Below are 15,008 nucleotides of genomic sequence, written 5' to 3'. Positions count from 1 at the left end.
TCATTTTGTAATTGTTACTTGCATAGTATAGTGCTGAATTTGCTCACAAAAGAATAATGAGCATTTTAATATGAGAACATTAAACCCAACTGGTACATTTTCCACTCTAACATTTTATTAGACAAGGATCTGTCTGTTTTAAGAAAACACTAAAGCACACATGGTTTAGAGATTGTAATTAGCTTGCCACTTTATGTTGAAGCAAACTGATATTTGCCCTAAAAGGTACACTAATTTAAACTAATTTTTTAAAAATAATTTTTTATTGCATTTTGTGATTTATACTGTCTTTATATCTCATAGCTGGTCTTATTGAGTGATTGGCATAGAGGGTGGAGCTTAGGTGCTTCAGTGCTCTGTGATCGTCCCACCTCCAGCTGCAGCATCCTCCTCAACCGAGTAACTTCTAGCTTGTATCTGAACACACACACACACACACACACACACACACACACACACACACACACACACACACACACACACAGTTAACTACAGTATAACAAAGAGTAGAGTAGATAGTTAACACCAATATATGTAACGATAAAGGTCTCAGGGATGGGCACCGCCAGTCCTAGTGCCTTCTGCCCCAGTACCCCTTAAGTGTTAACCACATAAAACACACATAAATCCTCTGCAAGGGTGGAGTCATCTCAAGAGAATATAGAGTTATTTTTAATTTTCCAGAGCCCCATTCTGTCTCAAGCAGATGGCAGAGATCATTAATTAATAATCCCACGCTATCTCCAAATGGAGATATGTTATAAGTGTACACATCATAAGCACTCTCATTAAGTCCTATTTCATTTACCCTCTCGGAAGCCCTGCGTTAGGGCTCTTATTAATTTTATTACATCTCGTGGTGTGGCTCTCCAATCGGCACCATGTAACAATATGTATTAATAATAAAATTGAGAATCTATAGAAAAGTCTTTGTTTACCTGCCCAGGTGATTATCGACGTACTCCTGCAGCTCCTTCACTTGCTGCTCAGCAACCGTTGCCCGGGTGACGAGCTCCACACGCTCTTTTTCATGCATCTCCTTGGGAAGTGATAGCATTTTTATGTTTATGGCACACCTTTACCTGGACGATGTCACTGTAAAAGGAGAGGCTGTTGCTATGGCTATAGATGCGATGTTGATGTGGTGGTTGTCACTACTACCTGTGCAGTAAGTGCAATCTCTTTGAGTTGCTTTCTGACATCCGCCCAGGCTTCCTCAGTGAGAGCTGCACTGCATAGCATTTATATTAAATGAATAAGTGAATGTTAAATAAATACAATAAATCAATGGTTTAAAGATAAAAAAAAAAATAGACTGTTTAACACTCACTTCTGAGAGGGCTGTGACAGCAGAGATACCTAAATCATTAACAATAGTCATAAGGATTACACTTCATTACTAATCAGTGCTAATCTCCCCTTATCTCTCTCTTTCTCACTCTCCAGCACCCCCCCCCCCCCACCCCCCCACCTGTTGTGTCTCCAGGCGAGATTTGTCCTCTTTCAGCCTCTGTAGTTCTTTCTCAGGCTCTCCTCTAAGTTCCACCTCTGCAGAGATGAAGTGTGCTTCAGGTGGCCCCGCCTCCAGACCATGCCCAGTGTGCACCAGGATCTGCTCTCGCTGCATTCTGGAAAAAAATTCATATAAGGTAAACATGATTCTCCCAGAGTATCTCTAGTATCCTAGACTGCCTGTGTGGTGTGATGTAGTGGAGTTACTGTTAAGACCCTGAAGTTGATTATTTTTTTAATAACAGTAAGTAACAACTTCAATTTAAGTCATAGCAGCTACAAACATACTCTCTTTTTATCGCTAAGATTTTAGGAAGACAAAATATCAGTTTATGTTACTGAAAAAAAGCCAAGTGCATTTTGCAGTGTGGTGAAGATTTTGTAAAATAAAAATAAAACATGTTGTGTCTGGGAGTGACCACCAGAGGACACTCAAACACAAACACTCCTGTAATGGCCTCTTTTTAGGATTGTGTAAGTGACAACAGACCGTTGTGTAAGTAGTTACATGTAAACGTCTTATGTAATTTAACTACAAAAATTAATGTAATTGTAATATCTTACATTTACTGATAAAAAAAATTTCATTCCAGTTACTAATTAAAATGTTAGTAAATACAGGGGAGTTATATCTCTCTCTATAGTTGATCTGCGGATCTGGGTTCGAGCATTGATGTCGGTGGGTGGCCACACCCCATAATAGCCAGCCAGTCCCAAGCCCAGTTAGAAATTGGGAAGGTTGAAGGTTACATAATTTCCTACATGTTTGTTTTATCTCCATCATACCAAACTAATTGCTTGATAGCTAACAGACACATTTGACAAAAATATATATTATTAGTCATTTTTTAATTTGGAAAGGTTATAACCATAATGGTATTATAACTATTATAACCATAGACTGACATAGACCACTACTGACTTAAGACAAAAGGCAATTATTTATAACAGAAGACTTTAATGTTGGCATTGTTGATGCACCGCTCAGGGGTTGATACACCTATAATTAAGTACAAGGAAAAGTAAACTCAGTTTATACTTAATACAAAATAGAAAACAAAATCAAGAACCTCAGTGACAGACAACAGAGAGTTATATAAAGACATTCCATGGTGTGTGAGTATGATTTTAATGATCTTAAAAAATACTGTTTTCAATCTGAAAAGGCTAAATTTGAAAACGGTTAAAAGCTTTAAACTAATGTTTGACAGCTGAGTTTAGTACCGTTGTGAGGTTTTCCCTCCCTGGCTTAAATGCATGGTTTTAACTTTACTGCCCACTTTAAATTATTTCAAGGTTCAAGATTCAAAGAACTTTATTAATCCCAGGGGGAAATTGCTTATGCTAGGTTACACTTAGAAAAGTTATTTGTTAGAAAAGTAATCAGTAATCAAATGTACCAAGTAACATTACTTTGATGAAATAATTACTTTTAACACTTTTTAACAAGATAACTAACACCGTATAAGCAACTCTCCCAGCACTGCTTGAACATGGAGTTGTATTGATGAATGTATTCTGAACATGTCTAATTATTACTCGTCACCTACCGGAGAGTAACGGTAGTGCACCCGGGGTCAATTTAGAGTTATATTTTTAAGGTTTTCTATTTAAGGGAAGCCACAAGTTTTGAGAAGATGTGATTGGATATTATGGAGTTAGTCAAACAAAATGCAAACCAGAACATCTGTATAGAACATCAGCATGCATAAACATTGCAACACACACACGGGCTCTCCACCAGCAGCTACTGTGTGTGTGTGTGCGTGTGTGTGTCCATATTTGTGTACCTGTAGGCAATGAGCAGTAGGTGGTGTGTGTTACTGAGGTTGTGGAGGCGTTTGCGGTAGTTTTTAAGTGCGCTTGTCAGCTGCTCCTCTCTGGAGTGATAGGACACTCTCACTTCCTTCAACATTGCATCCACATACTCCTTCAGCTGCACATTGGCATCATCATCTTTGTGCACACACTCCTGTAGATACACACACAATTACAGTCACAGTGCTAAATGTAAATGACTTTAAGCCAGTCTGCACTTATTTATAGTCAGTTTTATAAATAGGCTGCCTTTGATGAATGCATACATACAGTATTATACAGTTCAGTACAGTTTAGTAAGGTCCTTACAGTCTTGTTCAGTTTAATATGGTATGTGCTCTACCCTGACAGATTGGAAAAGTTTAGTTCTTTAACAACGCAGCACTTAATATTAGATTAAATCAGTAGCTATAATTTTCTATTTTATATCCAAGAAGTTCACACTTTTGTTTATTTATTTTTTCCAAATATCAAAGTCAGCTGTAACTCAACATCTAAGGGGACTGTTTATAATTTTACATTTAAATGTGAAACAGTGAAGCTGTTAAGGATCTTTGTGAGTACTCCACACTACCTGCAACTTGCTAACAACCCAAAATAAGTTCAGCTATTGATTTGAGATAAATGGACATCTCCAATATAGTGGTAGTCAAGGTCAATACACAGTTGCTCAGTGCTCCACCAAACAATAACACAATTCCCAGAAAGGCACATTAACAGGTTGTAGCCATAACAGCCTCTGTCTTTCCCTCCACCCAGAAGCACTGTGCTCACTGACATCTCCAATATCTCACTGGAGACATGCAATACTCTAGCTTGTAACTCTAAATGTATGGGGTAAGGTAGCTGTTAAAAGAGACATGTGTGTACTAATAAACATTGTTACATATTGGCCTAAGGTTGTGCAAAAATGTGGGTTTGTAAACTCTAGTATAAGACAAAACATACATAATATACGTCAAAAATACGTCACAGGCTTTATGTATCGAGCAGAAGATAAATAAATTTGACAAACTGATCATCCATTCGTAATATAGTAATAAAATTACATTTAGGCATTTGGCAGACGCTCTTATCCAGAGCGACTTACATTTTTATCTCATTACACATCTGAGCAGTTGAGGGTTAAGGGCCGCGCTCAAGGGCCCAACAGTGGCAACTTGGTGGTTGTGGGGTTTGAACCTGGGATCTTCTGAACCGTAGTCCATTGCCTTAACCACTAAGCTACCCCTGGCCCTAAATTGTATTACAACTGTTGCACTCTTCGGTTGTCATCTTACTGCCTCCAAGTCAAACGCTTGTACAGTTTGTGAAATCGATGTATCTTCTGCTCGGTACATAAAGCATGCGAGCCTGTGACATATGGATAGATCTTAAAGACATTGGAGACACACTCCCGAACCCCCTGCAGTTTACCTCCACCTATGTACAAGAAATGATTCCAACATCCTGTTTGTGGTTTAACACTATCATCCAAGCCCTTCTGCAGGTGAAGCTCCCCATGTAAGGCTGTTCGACTCCACCTGCATTGTGATTACAGACTTCATGATGGACAGGAAGCAGGATGTCAATCTGTCTAATCACATCTCTCACTCCCTTACCATTAGCACCATTTTACCCACAATGCTTTGTCCTTTCTCATTTACTCTTCTTCATGTACAGTACACAAACACCTGCACCTCCAGTTATCAATCAAATGAATGGCAGAATTTTGACAGGACCCTTATTGGTCTAAATTACAGATACTGGTAAATTTTTGCAAGAATCCACCCCAACCCGCCTATTTCACACAAAATTGTGACTGTTAGAATTGTGGGGTCCTTCCACAAATTCTACCATCACCCAAGACCTCATGGGAGCTAAACATCAGCTCTTTAACAAAGAAAGAACCGCAGAGTATACACTTCCTGTGACAGCTAAATTAATACAAACTCGCCCAGTCACCCTATTTGTGTGTATTAGTGTGTACCGTAATGTCTTTAATGTAGTGTATGAGACGGGCTCTGTACTCCTGATTCAGCTCCTTCAGTTGATTTTGTAGTTTAGAGTTTTCATCCTCCACCTCTTTTATCTGGTGCTGAGAGACAAGCTGTGCCTATGGAAAAACATATAGCACACAAAAAAGAATTTATTTTTAAGGAAGACTTTAAAGGTACTTTGGAGCATTCACAATAATAATATTGTGCCTGTTGTATCACAATCAAACAAATTTGTGGCCTACAAACAAATTGTGGCTTAAAAGTCAAACCAAGTGTGACCTGTGATGAAATGTCTTGCCAATGAAAGCATACAAGTGATTTACATTTACAGAACACTTCAAGCACTGTACAGTGATGCGACTCCAGAGTGTAATATTAAGATATTGGAATGGAACGCTTCGATGGTAAGGTTTGTAAATGACGATGCCCAGCTACACTGACTCAGACTGCACGGCAGTTTGTCTATTCACTGGGTAGAACACAAAATTGATGGATTACTTGTTAACAACTTGTAGACCAGATGTGTGTGGGAACCTACGTGTGTATAAGCGCATACGTTTAACAAGGGATTACATAGAGAAATAAAGTTAGTGTTTGCATAGCTGTTTTGTTGAACCAACACAGGCACATTTACTAGTTCTAACCATTTCCACCTGTTCTCACTGATGCCTACATAAATAAACTTTGGACATTCAGTTCCCTTTCAGGGGAACTTCAAGCCGCGTCACGAAGTGACAGCTATGGGGATTGCTTCCAGAAATCGCGTCTTGAAGACATATCTAATCAACTTCATATCTACGATGTCATCGCCTTAGCGACGCAGCCGCGTCTGACGTCGGCACGCGGAAGAGTATAAATAGGTGTCAGACAAACCTACTACAGCTTCCTTCGCTTCACAAGCAGAGACAGAACACTGATCCTTCAAAAAAAAAGAGAATAAAACACGTAGACTCATGTTTACTAAATCAGGCACTATGTGTGCGGCTAAGCGCTGCATTCATCCATGCTCCAGGCTCATCGAGCCGGGTGATACACACACTCTGTGTGTGATGTGCCTAGGCGCAGAGCACGCTGAAGCGTCTCTGACCGGGGAGGAATGCGAAAGTTGTGCTACCCTCTCCGGCGGAGCCCTTCGTGCTCGCCTGCGTTTGTTTACCTTGAAAGCCGGCGACGCGGCGCCTCTCAGGCGGAGCGTGCGTTCGTGGGGCTCCCGCATCGAGCTGGAGGAGGCAGCTAACGATAGCTTAGTTTCCACCTTCTCTGGTTCGGACAGCGGGTCCTCAGAGGTTTTAGATCCCGTGGGGTTTATTCCTTGCACCGCTAGTGTGCCGCTAGTGCTAGCCGCTAGCTCGCCTCGGCATCTCCGAGTGTCTGATTCAGACATGTAGTGCGCAAGCCAGTGAAACATGATCCCCCTATAGGTGATACAGATCTGCTTGAGTGTTTAGTTCAGGCTACGGAGAAATTCGATATTTCCTGGCCACAAGTTCAGCAGGAAGCACGAGTTCGAGGAAAATGGGGCGAACACATCCTAGAACCTAGGATTAAACCTTCAAGGAAGGATCTGCCTTTTTTCCAGGAAGTGCATCATGAACTAACACGTTCCTGGAAAAAGCCATATTCTTCTCGTGTTCTCGGCCCTTTCACATATGATTATTCTAACCTGATTCAGGGCCATGAAAGAGGTTATGGGGCGATGCCGGAGATCGAGGGTGATCTCGCGAGACATCTGTCTCCGACTTCGGCGTCGTCACTCAGGCCCCCAGTGCTCCCGTCCAGACCATGCCGTACATCTGCTAAGATCATTAGTACAGCTTATACGGCAGGGGGTCAGTCTGCAGCCTGCATGCACACTATGAGTCTGCTGCAAGCATACCAGGCTCACCTTCTGCAGGAGCTGGACGAAGGAGAGGGAGTTGGCCCGGATGCAGTTAAGCAGCTGCGTCGCGCCACCGATCTCTCCATTAGGGCGGCTAAGGAGGCAGCACGGTGCCTGGGTAGATCTATGGCGGCCAATGTGGTTGCCTACAGGCATCTGTGGCTCAACCTGGCGTCCTTTGGGGAAAAGGATCGGAAGCTTCTGCTAGACGCGCCGATCTCGCCTTCCGGGCTTTTTGGCGGTGCCGTCCACGACGTCGCCGCCACTATCCGGAAATCTCAGAAGAACGAGGCAGCGTTCTCCAGCATATTCCCTCTCCGAGCTGATTATGTGCATGCCGCCACTGATCAGCACAGCACCAGCTCAAGGTCCTCCCATCGTCTGACTCAGAGACAGAGTGTCGCTGCTCGTCAGCCCCCGCAGAAGCAGAAAGGTTCAGGCAGACGCAGTAGGCGGCGCTCTGGGCGGCAGCCCTCTTATGGCCAAGATCTACGCCAAGTTATCATGGCCAGGAGCGCTGCCACCAAAGGCTCATTACCCTGATGGGTCCAGGTTGCGGCGGCTCCCCCGAGGGGTTCAGCGTTCATCGGCCCATGGGGCCGTTAATGCTTCTTCTCGGCGACCGCAACCAGGAGCCACGAGCTTGGCTCCACTCAGCTCTTCGAGGCCCCCATCACCAGGAAACAGTCCCGTCAGGCTGGTTCCTCTAGTAGAACACATGAACGAGTGGAAGGCTCTTCCAGGTGTGTCTCAGTGGGTTCTGCGTACGGTGGGAGAGGGCTACAGGATTCAGTTCAGAAGCCCCCCACCACGGTTCAACGGTGTACTAGGTACACTAGTGAAACCGGAGCAGTCCCAGGTGATGGAAGAGGAGGTGAAGGCTCTCCTGGCAAAGGGGGCTATCGAAAAGATTCCTCAGTCCCAAATAGAGTGCGGCTTTTACAGCCGCTACTTCATCGTTCCCAAGAAAGGTGGGGGACTGCGGCTAATTCTGGACCTCCGAGTTCTGAACCGCAGTTTGAGGAAGTACAGGTTCAAAATGTTAACGCTCAGGCACGTTGTGACCCAGATCCGACCAGGCGACTGGTTCGTCACGATAGACTTGAAGGACGCGTACAGATGTGGTCATTAAGACTGCGCGTGTTTTCCCGCGGGATGCCTCAATTTAGCGCGCGGCGCGCCGCAACTTGCCATAAGCAACATTCGTGAATTTAAATAAATGTGTTGTGCTTCACTGAATATCCGCCAGATGGCGCATGGAAGGACTTTATTTAAACGCCGGACCAAGTACTGTACAACGAAGAATTGTGTATAATTACTTAGTCTAAAACAATATTGTTCCCAATGCTGAAGCAAACATGAATTTTATTTTGCTTTACAACAGATCTTTCATGATGAATGTGTGTATGTGTGCTTCATATTATTTTCATAATAATAAAATGAGATGCCCAAATTCGTGCTTTAAAATTCTTAATAAGTTTCTTATATATTTTTTGTAATGTTTTAACAGGGACAAAACAGTGAAAGACATGGCAATGTCTCGGTTTACATGGTGTTGAAATTAATTTAATTTCCTGATAGTAGGCTGATAGTCTTAACTATGCGAATGTCCTGATTCGTGAATATGCCAACTTATCTTATTTAAAACGTAAAAAATGTGTCGACATCATCAGAAGACATGAATGAACTATATATATTATATTATTAAGTAAATATTATTTTATGACCACGAGCTTCTTCTGGCATTTTATAATAATCATTATATTTGCTGTTTGTGTCCAGCATTTAATAATTATATCATACATTATTTAACCACGGCTGGAAATAATAGCTGGAATGTGATGTGATTGTGAATTCATGACTGAAATAAAGCAGTTTGTCTTTTGTAAAGTACTTTCACTTTACAAAAGGCAGCGTTTTTATAAAGCGTTTTTTAAAGGCAGCGTTTTTATGTAGGTTGATAAACGCGTGTTGTACAATATATACACCGCGACAGCGCGCGCAGTTACTCACTTCTCACCTTACATGTAGGTCTGCTCGGACTAATTCGTTTTAAACCCCTCAAAAATGTGTGTGTGTACAGCCCCAAACCTCCATCAGTTATTAACAATAGCATCTATTTAGAAAAAATGCCCCAGTGATTTCGGAGCTTCAGGAAATCTCCCGGGGCTCTGCGCATAACACCGGGCCAACTCATGTCGGAAAGAATTTATAAACGGTTTCTAAACGTGGGCTATTGTTTTTTTTTATTTTACTTATGGTATTTGTTAATTTAATTTAAATGAGGTTTGGACTCAGGACTTCGATTCGGCATCGTGATTCTTCTCTTTAATTTACTCCATAGTTTTAATCAGCGCTCAGCCGCATGCATGGAGTTTTCCAGAGCGCACCGGCAGAAGTAGACTAATGATTATGAACGCGTCGGGAAAACAGCAAGCAGACTGACTCTGACCATTTAAAAAAACGTTTGCGTTCATTTTCTGACGCGCTCAAGTTCACCAAAAACAATACAGAGCAGCGCACCTTATTTGCTTTCAAACATTTATAAAATCACGTTTTTTCGTTATTGTGAGTGCGCTTAAATAAAAGTTGAGTCTTATAAAGGCATGTAGTCTTATATAGTTTTATTATATAGTTTTTGCACATTAATCAGAGTCCTCATCTGTTACATTTTTGAGGACAATAGTTCTTTTTCAACCTGTCACGGCGTGCGCCCAAATCAATATCGCTCCTCGCTCACTAGTTAGGCGGCCTCTCCTTCAGATATACGACGAAGCGGGGCTGCAGAATTAGGCATGAATAGTGAAGAAGAGCTCTCCTTGCTAATGATCCCGGGTTCATCCGCGCTATAAAATACTCGGGGTTTGTTGGTTTACAGTGGATTTTACTACGCGGTGTGAATGAGACGCGCGCACACAACGCGGAAGTGCGGCATGCAAACGGGGCAATTGGAACGCGCCCCAGACTTCAAAGAAGAGCAAGCGCGAGCGGACGGAGGCAGGAGCTGCTGTCCGCGGATGGCCGTCGTATTCGTATTTTATAGCGCAGGGTGCAAACCCGGGATCATTATATTATTTAGCATTATAAGACTAAAAAGTGGCAGCTGGCACGCCTAAAAATAGACGCAGGTTAATTTTTTTATAGTCTAAATTAAAATTCTCCTCTGTAGTGCCTCCTATTCCTATTAATCCTATTGTTCTGTTAGTGTCACTGCGTGTGCTTACAATGCCAGACAACATTCAAATGCAAATTATTCACTCTATTCAAGTGTGAATCAGATTATTGAGAATTTTTGTGAATCAGATTATTGAGTGAATATGCAAATTATTCACTCTATTCAAGTGTGAATCAGCTGTTCTCACCTGTATCTCATATGTATATATTAACATATACGTTCTCACCTAAAGTGTTTAGGTGAAATTCCACCTATACAAGTGTGACAAATATGCAAAGAAAAAAAATAGGAAGGGGCAAATACTTTTTCATGGCACTTCACATGTAGTCAGATTGTTCCACTGGGCTGAAACTGTAGCAGGTGGAGTTATAGCACTTTTCAAATCACACTTACTGACACTTACACTGATATGAATAACTTTGAATGATGAATTCTACGTTAATATTATCTCGGGCTTGCTCCACATTATAAAAGCAAAGCGCGGAGATGGAGATCAGGGAAGTCCGCGATGTGGTGGAAAATAGGCAGTGGCGGTTCTACACTGAATTGCTCCGCGGGCGAGACTCCCTCCCGCCCCACCCCCGTCAGCGCCACTTCTAACCAACCAAACCCCCTGTCTGACGTCCGCTCGGTCTTGTTAATTTGTTTTAAAAACCCCCAATTCTGTGAATTCCCCCAGCAGCGAAACCGGTTTGGTGACTTCACACCTGTTGTAAAGGTGAGATGGGGGATTACAGTAACTGTGGGTGCGCTTCACCTCGGAGCGCGCTGTCGCGTTGTATTCAATGAATAGACTAAAACTAAATCATGTTTGCTTCAGCATTGGAAACAATATTGTATTAGATTAACTTTATTAAAGATTATACACTTTTGTATTCTTTGTCCACACACGTGGGCATCTTTAAATTTTTAGATATTGATCCTTTCTCGATGCAGCGAATTTTCTGAGCAAATTAATAATAATTTCCATGAATGAAAAGCAGGAAGAAGAAAAGGTTACGCGAAAATAAGAAAAAGCTTTAGAGGTAAATGCTGTGAAATGCTTCAAATGAACAGATTCTGCCTATAACAGGTCAGGGACAGTGAGGCTGTATCCAGCAGCGCACCACATCCCACATCATAATATATGCTGATGATGACCAACACGTCTCCCCTGATCTACCAGAGCCAAGTAAAAAGAATGGCAATCAAACAGAATAAAATTAGTAGCAGCACTAACTTGTGCTAGTTATTATGATGGTGGTCAATATTAATTGAAATAATGTTTCTCAGCATTATTTCATGTTAATATTGACTACCATAATAATTAAAATAAGTAACTAGTTTACTAGCGTGAGCTACTGCTGCTACTGATTTTATTTCAGCTTACCTGTTCAGTTTTATTGCCATTTCTTTTTAAAATATTGTCTTTATAGATTTATATTTGTCTTGATGTTCTTTTTTTTCGTTTCTTTGACCCAATATATGTTCAGTGATACTTCAAATAACATGTTTAAATAGCATTGATTTCTGTATTGTGTTATATTTTTATACTAATAACTGGTGTTAAAAATGTATCTCCACATTAATGAGCCAATGTATTATGGTGTGGGCTGCTGTGGGCCAGGAAGTCCAGGGCCACTTTTTGGTCCCAGTCCGCCCCTGTAATAACGAATGGAGAAAGCGCAGTCGAAGCCCGGGGATTCTGTGTTCCGCGGGGGCCAGTCGTGAATAGCTGACACTCAGTAACAGCCAATGAAATTGAAGCATTTTTGTTGCTTTCCACGTGGTGTGGCGTTGCTTAAATAATATCTGTATAATATCCGTATATCCTATAAAATCGTCCAGACCCTGGTTCGAATCCCGCTCTGGGTGAAAATGTAATAAATGTGAATCCTTTGTTTTACACTTTTTGCTTATGATAATCATTAAATTACAGCAACTGTGTGGTGAGTGCTAATGTGTTTCATAGCTTAAGAAAAAAAATTCTCAATTGCAAACATGCATTTAGTACTGAAGCATAAGTTAATAATGTAATGGCTATATCATGGTATTTTAGCGAATAGCACCGGCATTTTGAGCACTGGCTGGGAATCGAACCCGGGTCTCCCGCATGGCGGGCGAATCACCTACCACTGAGCCACCAGTACCCGTCTGCGTTGAAAGCGCGTAAATATAGGCTAACGTCATACATCTTTGTAGTCCTTTTGCACACGCGCGGGTGCGTTACAATAATAATAATAATAATAAATTTGGAGAACTACTATTACTACTAATAATAATAATTCTGAATGAAAATGAAGAATAAATACATATCAGTTTGAGCTTGACACGTTTATGAGCTCTGTCGCTTGCCGTCAATGGGCGCCTAAGAGACATAGCATTTTTCGGCTTCAGTAGACACACAATACTTTAGACTGAAACACGACTGCCCCCTACAGGTATTGAAGGGCATTTTCACAGCTTGCCGCGCGCACTCGCGGCAAGTCGTGGGATCCCTTTTCCGAAAACGTGCGTTTTTTAAGGCCAGATCTGTACTTCCACGTCTCCATCTTTCCTCAACATCAGAAGTTCCTGAGGTTCGCCTTGGGGAGCGAGGCGTACCAGTATCGGGTGCTTCCATTCGGCCTAGCTCTGTCACCCCGCACTTTCACAAAAGTGGTGGATGCGGCCTTAGCCCCACTTCGTCTGTCAGGTATCAGAGTCCTGAATTACATCGACGATTGGCTGATTCTTGCCCACTCTGCAGAAATGGTAGCCCGTCATCGAGACTTAGTTCTCGGTCACATCAGAGTGCTGGGGTTACGGCTAAACGTCAAGAAGAGTGTGCATACCCCGTCATGCGTCACCTCTTATCTGGGCATCATATGGGACTCCACTCGGATGAGTGGCCTCACGCCGGCTCGCATTCAGTCACTCCTTCTAGCCGTCAAGGGCATCAGACTAGGCCGCGCTGTCACTGTGAGGAGCTTCCAGCGGCTGCTGGGCCTTATGGCAGCAGCATCAAGCATAATACCGCTCGGCCTGCTGCACATGAGGCCGCTCCAGTGGTGGCTCAAAACCAAGGGTTTCTCCTCCAAAGGAAGTTCGTTCCGCGTAATTCGGGCTTCATCCCGTTGTATTCGGGCGCTAGGGGTATGGAAGAAGCCTGGGTTTCTGTCCCAAGGCCCTGTTCTGGGCGCCACGTGCCACCGTGTGACACTGACAACAGACGCCTCATGAACAGGATGGGGAGCGATCTACAGGGGCCGCTCCGCACAGGACCTATGGAAGGAACATCAGCGCGACTGGCACATAAATGCTCTTGAAATGATGGCAGTCTGGTTAGCGTTGAAGTACTTCCTTTCAGATGTCAGGGGCCAGCATGTGTTGGTTCGCACCGACAACACAGCGGTGGTCGCCTACATCAATCATCAGGGGGGTCTGCGTTCACGCTCACTGTGCAAATTGGCGTCCCAGATCCTCCTGTGGGGCCAGGGCAAGCTCCTCTCGTTACGGGCAATGTTCGTCCCAGGGTGCCTCAATCAGGGGGCAGACCTTCTGTCCAGACAGAGGTTGTCAGCAACGGAGTGGCCTCTGCATCCAGAGGTGGTCGAGATGATCTGGAGGGAGTTCGGGCGAGCAGAGGTCGATCTGTTCGCGTCTCGCGACACGATCCATTGTCCACTCTGGTTCTCCCTTGTACACCCAGCGCCTCTAGGCCTGGATGCCCTAGTGCATCAGTGGCCACGCAGACGCCTGTATGCTTTTCCCCCTGTCGCATTGCTCCCGGCGGTTCTAGAGCGGGTCCGCCAGCGGAAAGATCGGCTCCCTCTAGTGGCCCCTCGCAGGCCCACCCGGATATGGTTCTCAGACATAATGTCTCTCCTGGACGGACAGCCTCTCCAGTTGCCGATCAGGAGGGATCTATTGTCCCAAGCTCACAGATCGATTCTCCATCCATGACCTGAGCTGTGGAATCTATGGGCGTGGCCTCTGAAGAGGCGCACCTCATAGACGCTGGCTTTTTCCAGGAAGTAGTCAGCACCATACTTAGCTCTAGAGCCCCGTCCACGAGAAAATTGTACACTGCCAAATGGGGGGTTTTCACCTCATGGTGCAAGAACCGGCTGTTGGATCCCGCTCAGTGCCCTGTCGGGACCATACTGGACTTCCTGCAGGAGCGGTTCTCTGCTGGGTCAGCCCCGTCCACTTTAAAAGTTTATGTGGCCGCCATTTCCGAATTCCGCTCCCCTGCGGGGAAAAGATCTCGGGGCCGTGACCCACTAGTGTACCGTTTTCTCCGTGGCGCGTGGAGGTTAAGACCTTCAGTTCACTCCAGGGTACCCTCGTGGGACCTCACCATGGTGTTGGAGGGTCTGTCTCGGGCTCCGTTTGAACCACTCACGGACAGTAACGAGAAGTGTGCAACACTGAAGACCCTCCTCCTCCTGGCCATCTCGTCTCTCCGGAGGGTAGGTGATCTGGAGGCGCTCTCGGTAGCACCATCCTGTCTTGACTTTGCCCCTGGGCTAGTCAAGGCATGTCTACATCCAAGACCTGGATATATTCCCAAGGACCCTACTAGAGTGACCAGGCCAGTGGTGCTCAAGGCCTTCAGTCCTCCACCCTTCCTGACGCCGGAACAGGAGAGGCTAAACCTTATCTGCCTGGTTAGAGCTCTCCG

At 43.9% G+C, this 15,008-nt stretch overlaps 1 protein-coding gene across 1 annotated transcript in view; it reads right to left on the bottom strand.

The window, feature by feature from the left end:
• Positions 1-273: 273 nt before the first annotated feature.
• ccdc78 (coiled-coil domain containing 78) overlaps positions 274-15,008 on the bottom strand; it is a 29,641-nt gene continuing 14,906 nt past the window's right edge. The window contains exons 8-14 of the mRNA XM_053493763.1: positions 5,300-5,425; positions 3,303-3,484; positions 1,472-1,628; positions 1,331-1,359; positions 1,162-1,231; positions 939-1,039; positions 274-417 (exon numbers count right to left, since the gene is read on the bottom strand). Of these exons, the coding sequence (XP_053349738.1) occupies positions 291-417; positions 939-1,039; positions 1,162-1,231; positions 1,331-1,359; positions 1,472-1,628; positions 3,303-3,484; positions 5,300-5,425 (792 nt within the window). The 3' untranslated portion in view covers positions 274-290. The remainder of the gene's footprint in view (positions 418-938; positions 1,040-1,161; positions 1,232-1,330; positions 1,360-1,471; positions 1,629-3,302; positions 3,485-5,299; positions 5,426-15,008) is intronic.

This window comes from Clarias gariepinus, chromosome 4 (assembly GCF_024256425.1).
Source record: "Clarias gariepinus isolate MV-2021 ecotype Netherlands chromosome 4, CGAR_prim_01v2, whole genome shotgun sequence".
Classification (NCBI taxonomy): Eukaryota; Metazoa; Chordata; class Actinopteri; order Siluriformes; family Clariidae; genus Clarias; species Clarias gariepinus.
This window is presented reverse-complemented; position numbering and strand designations above follow the sequence as displayed.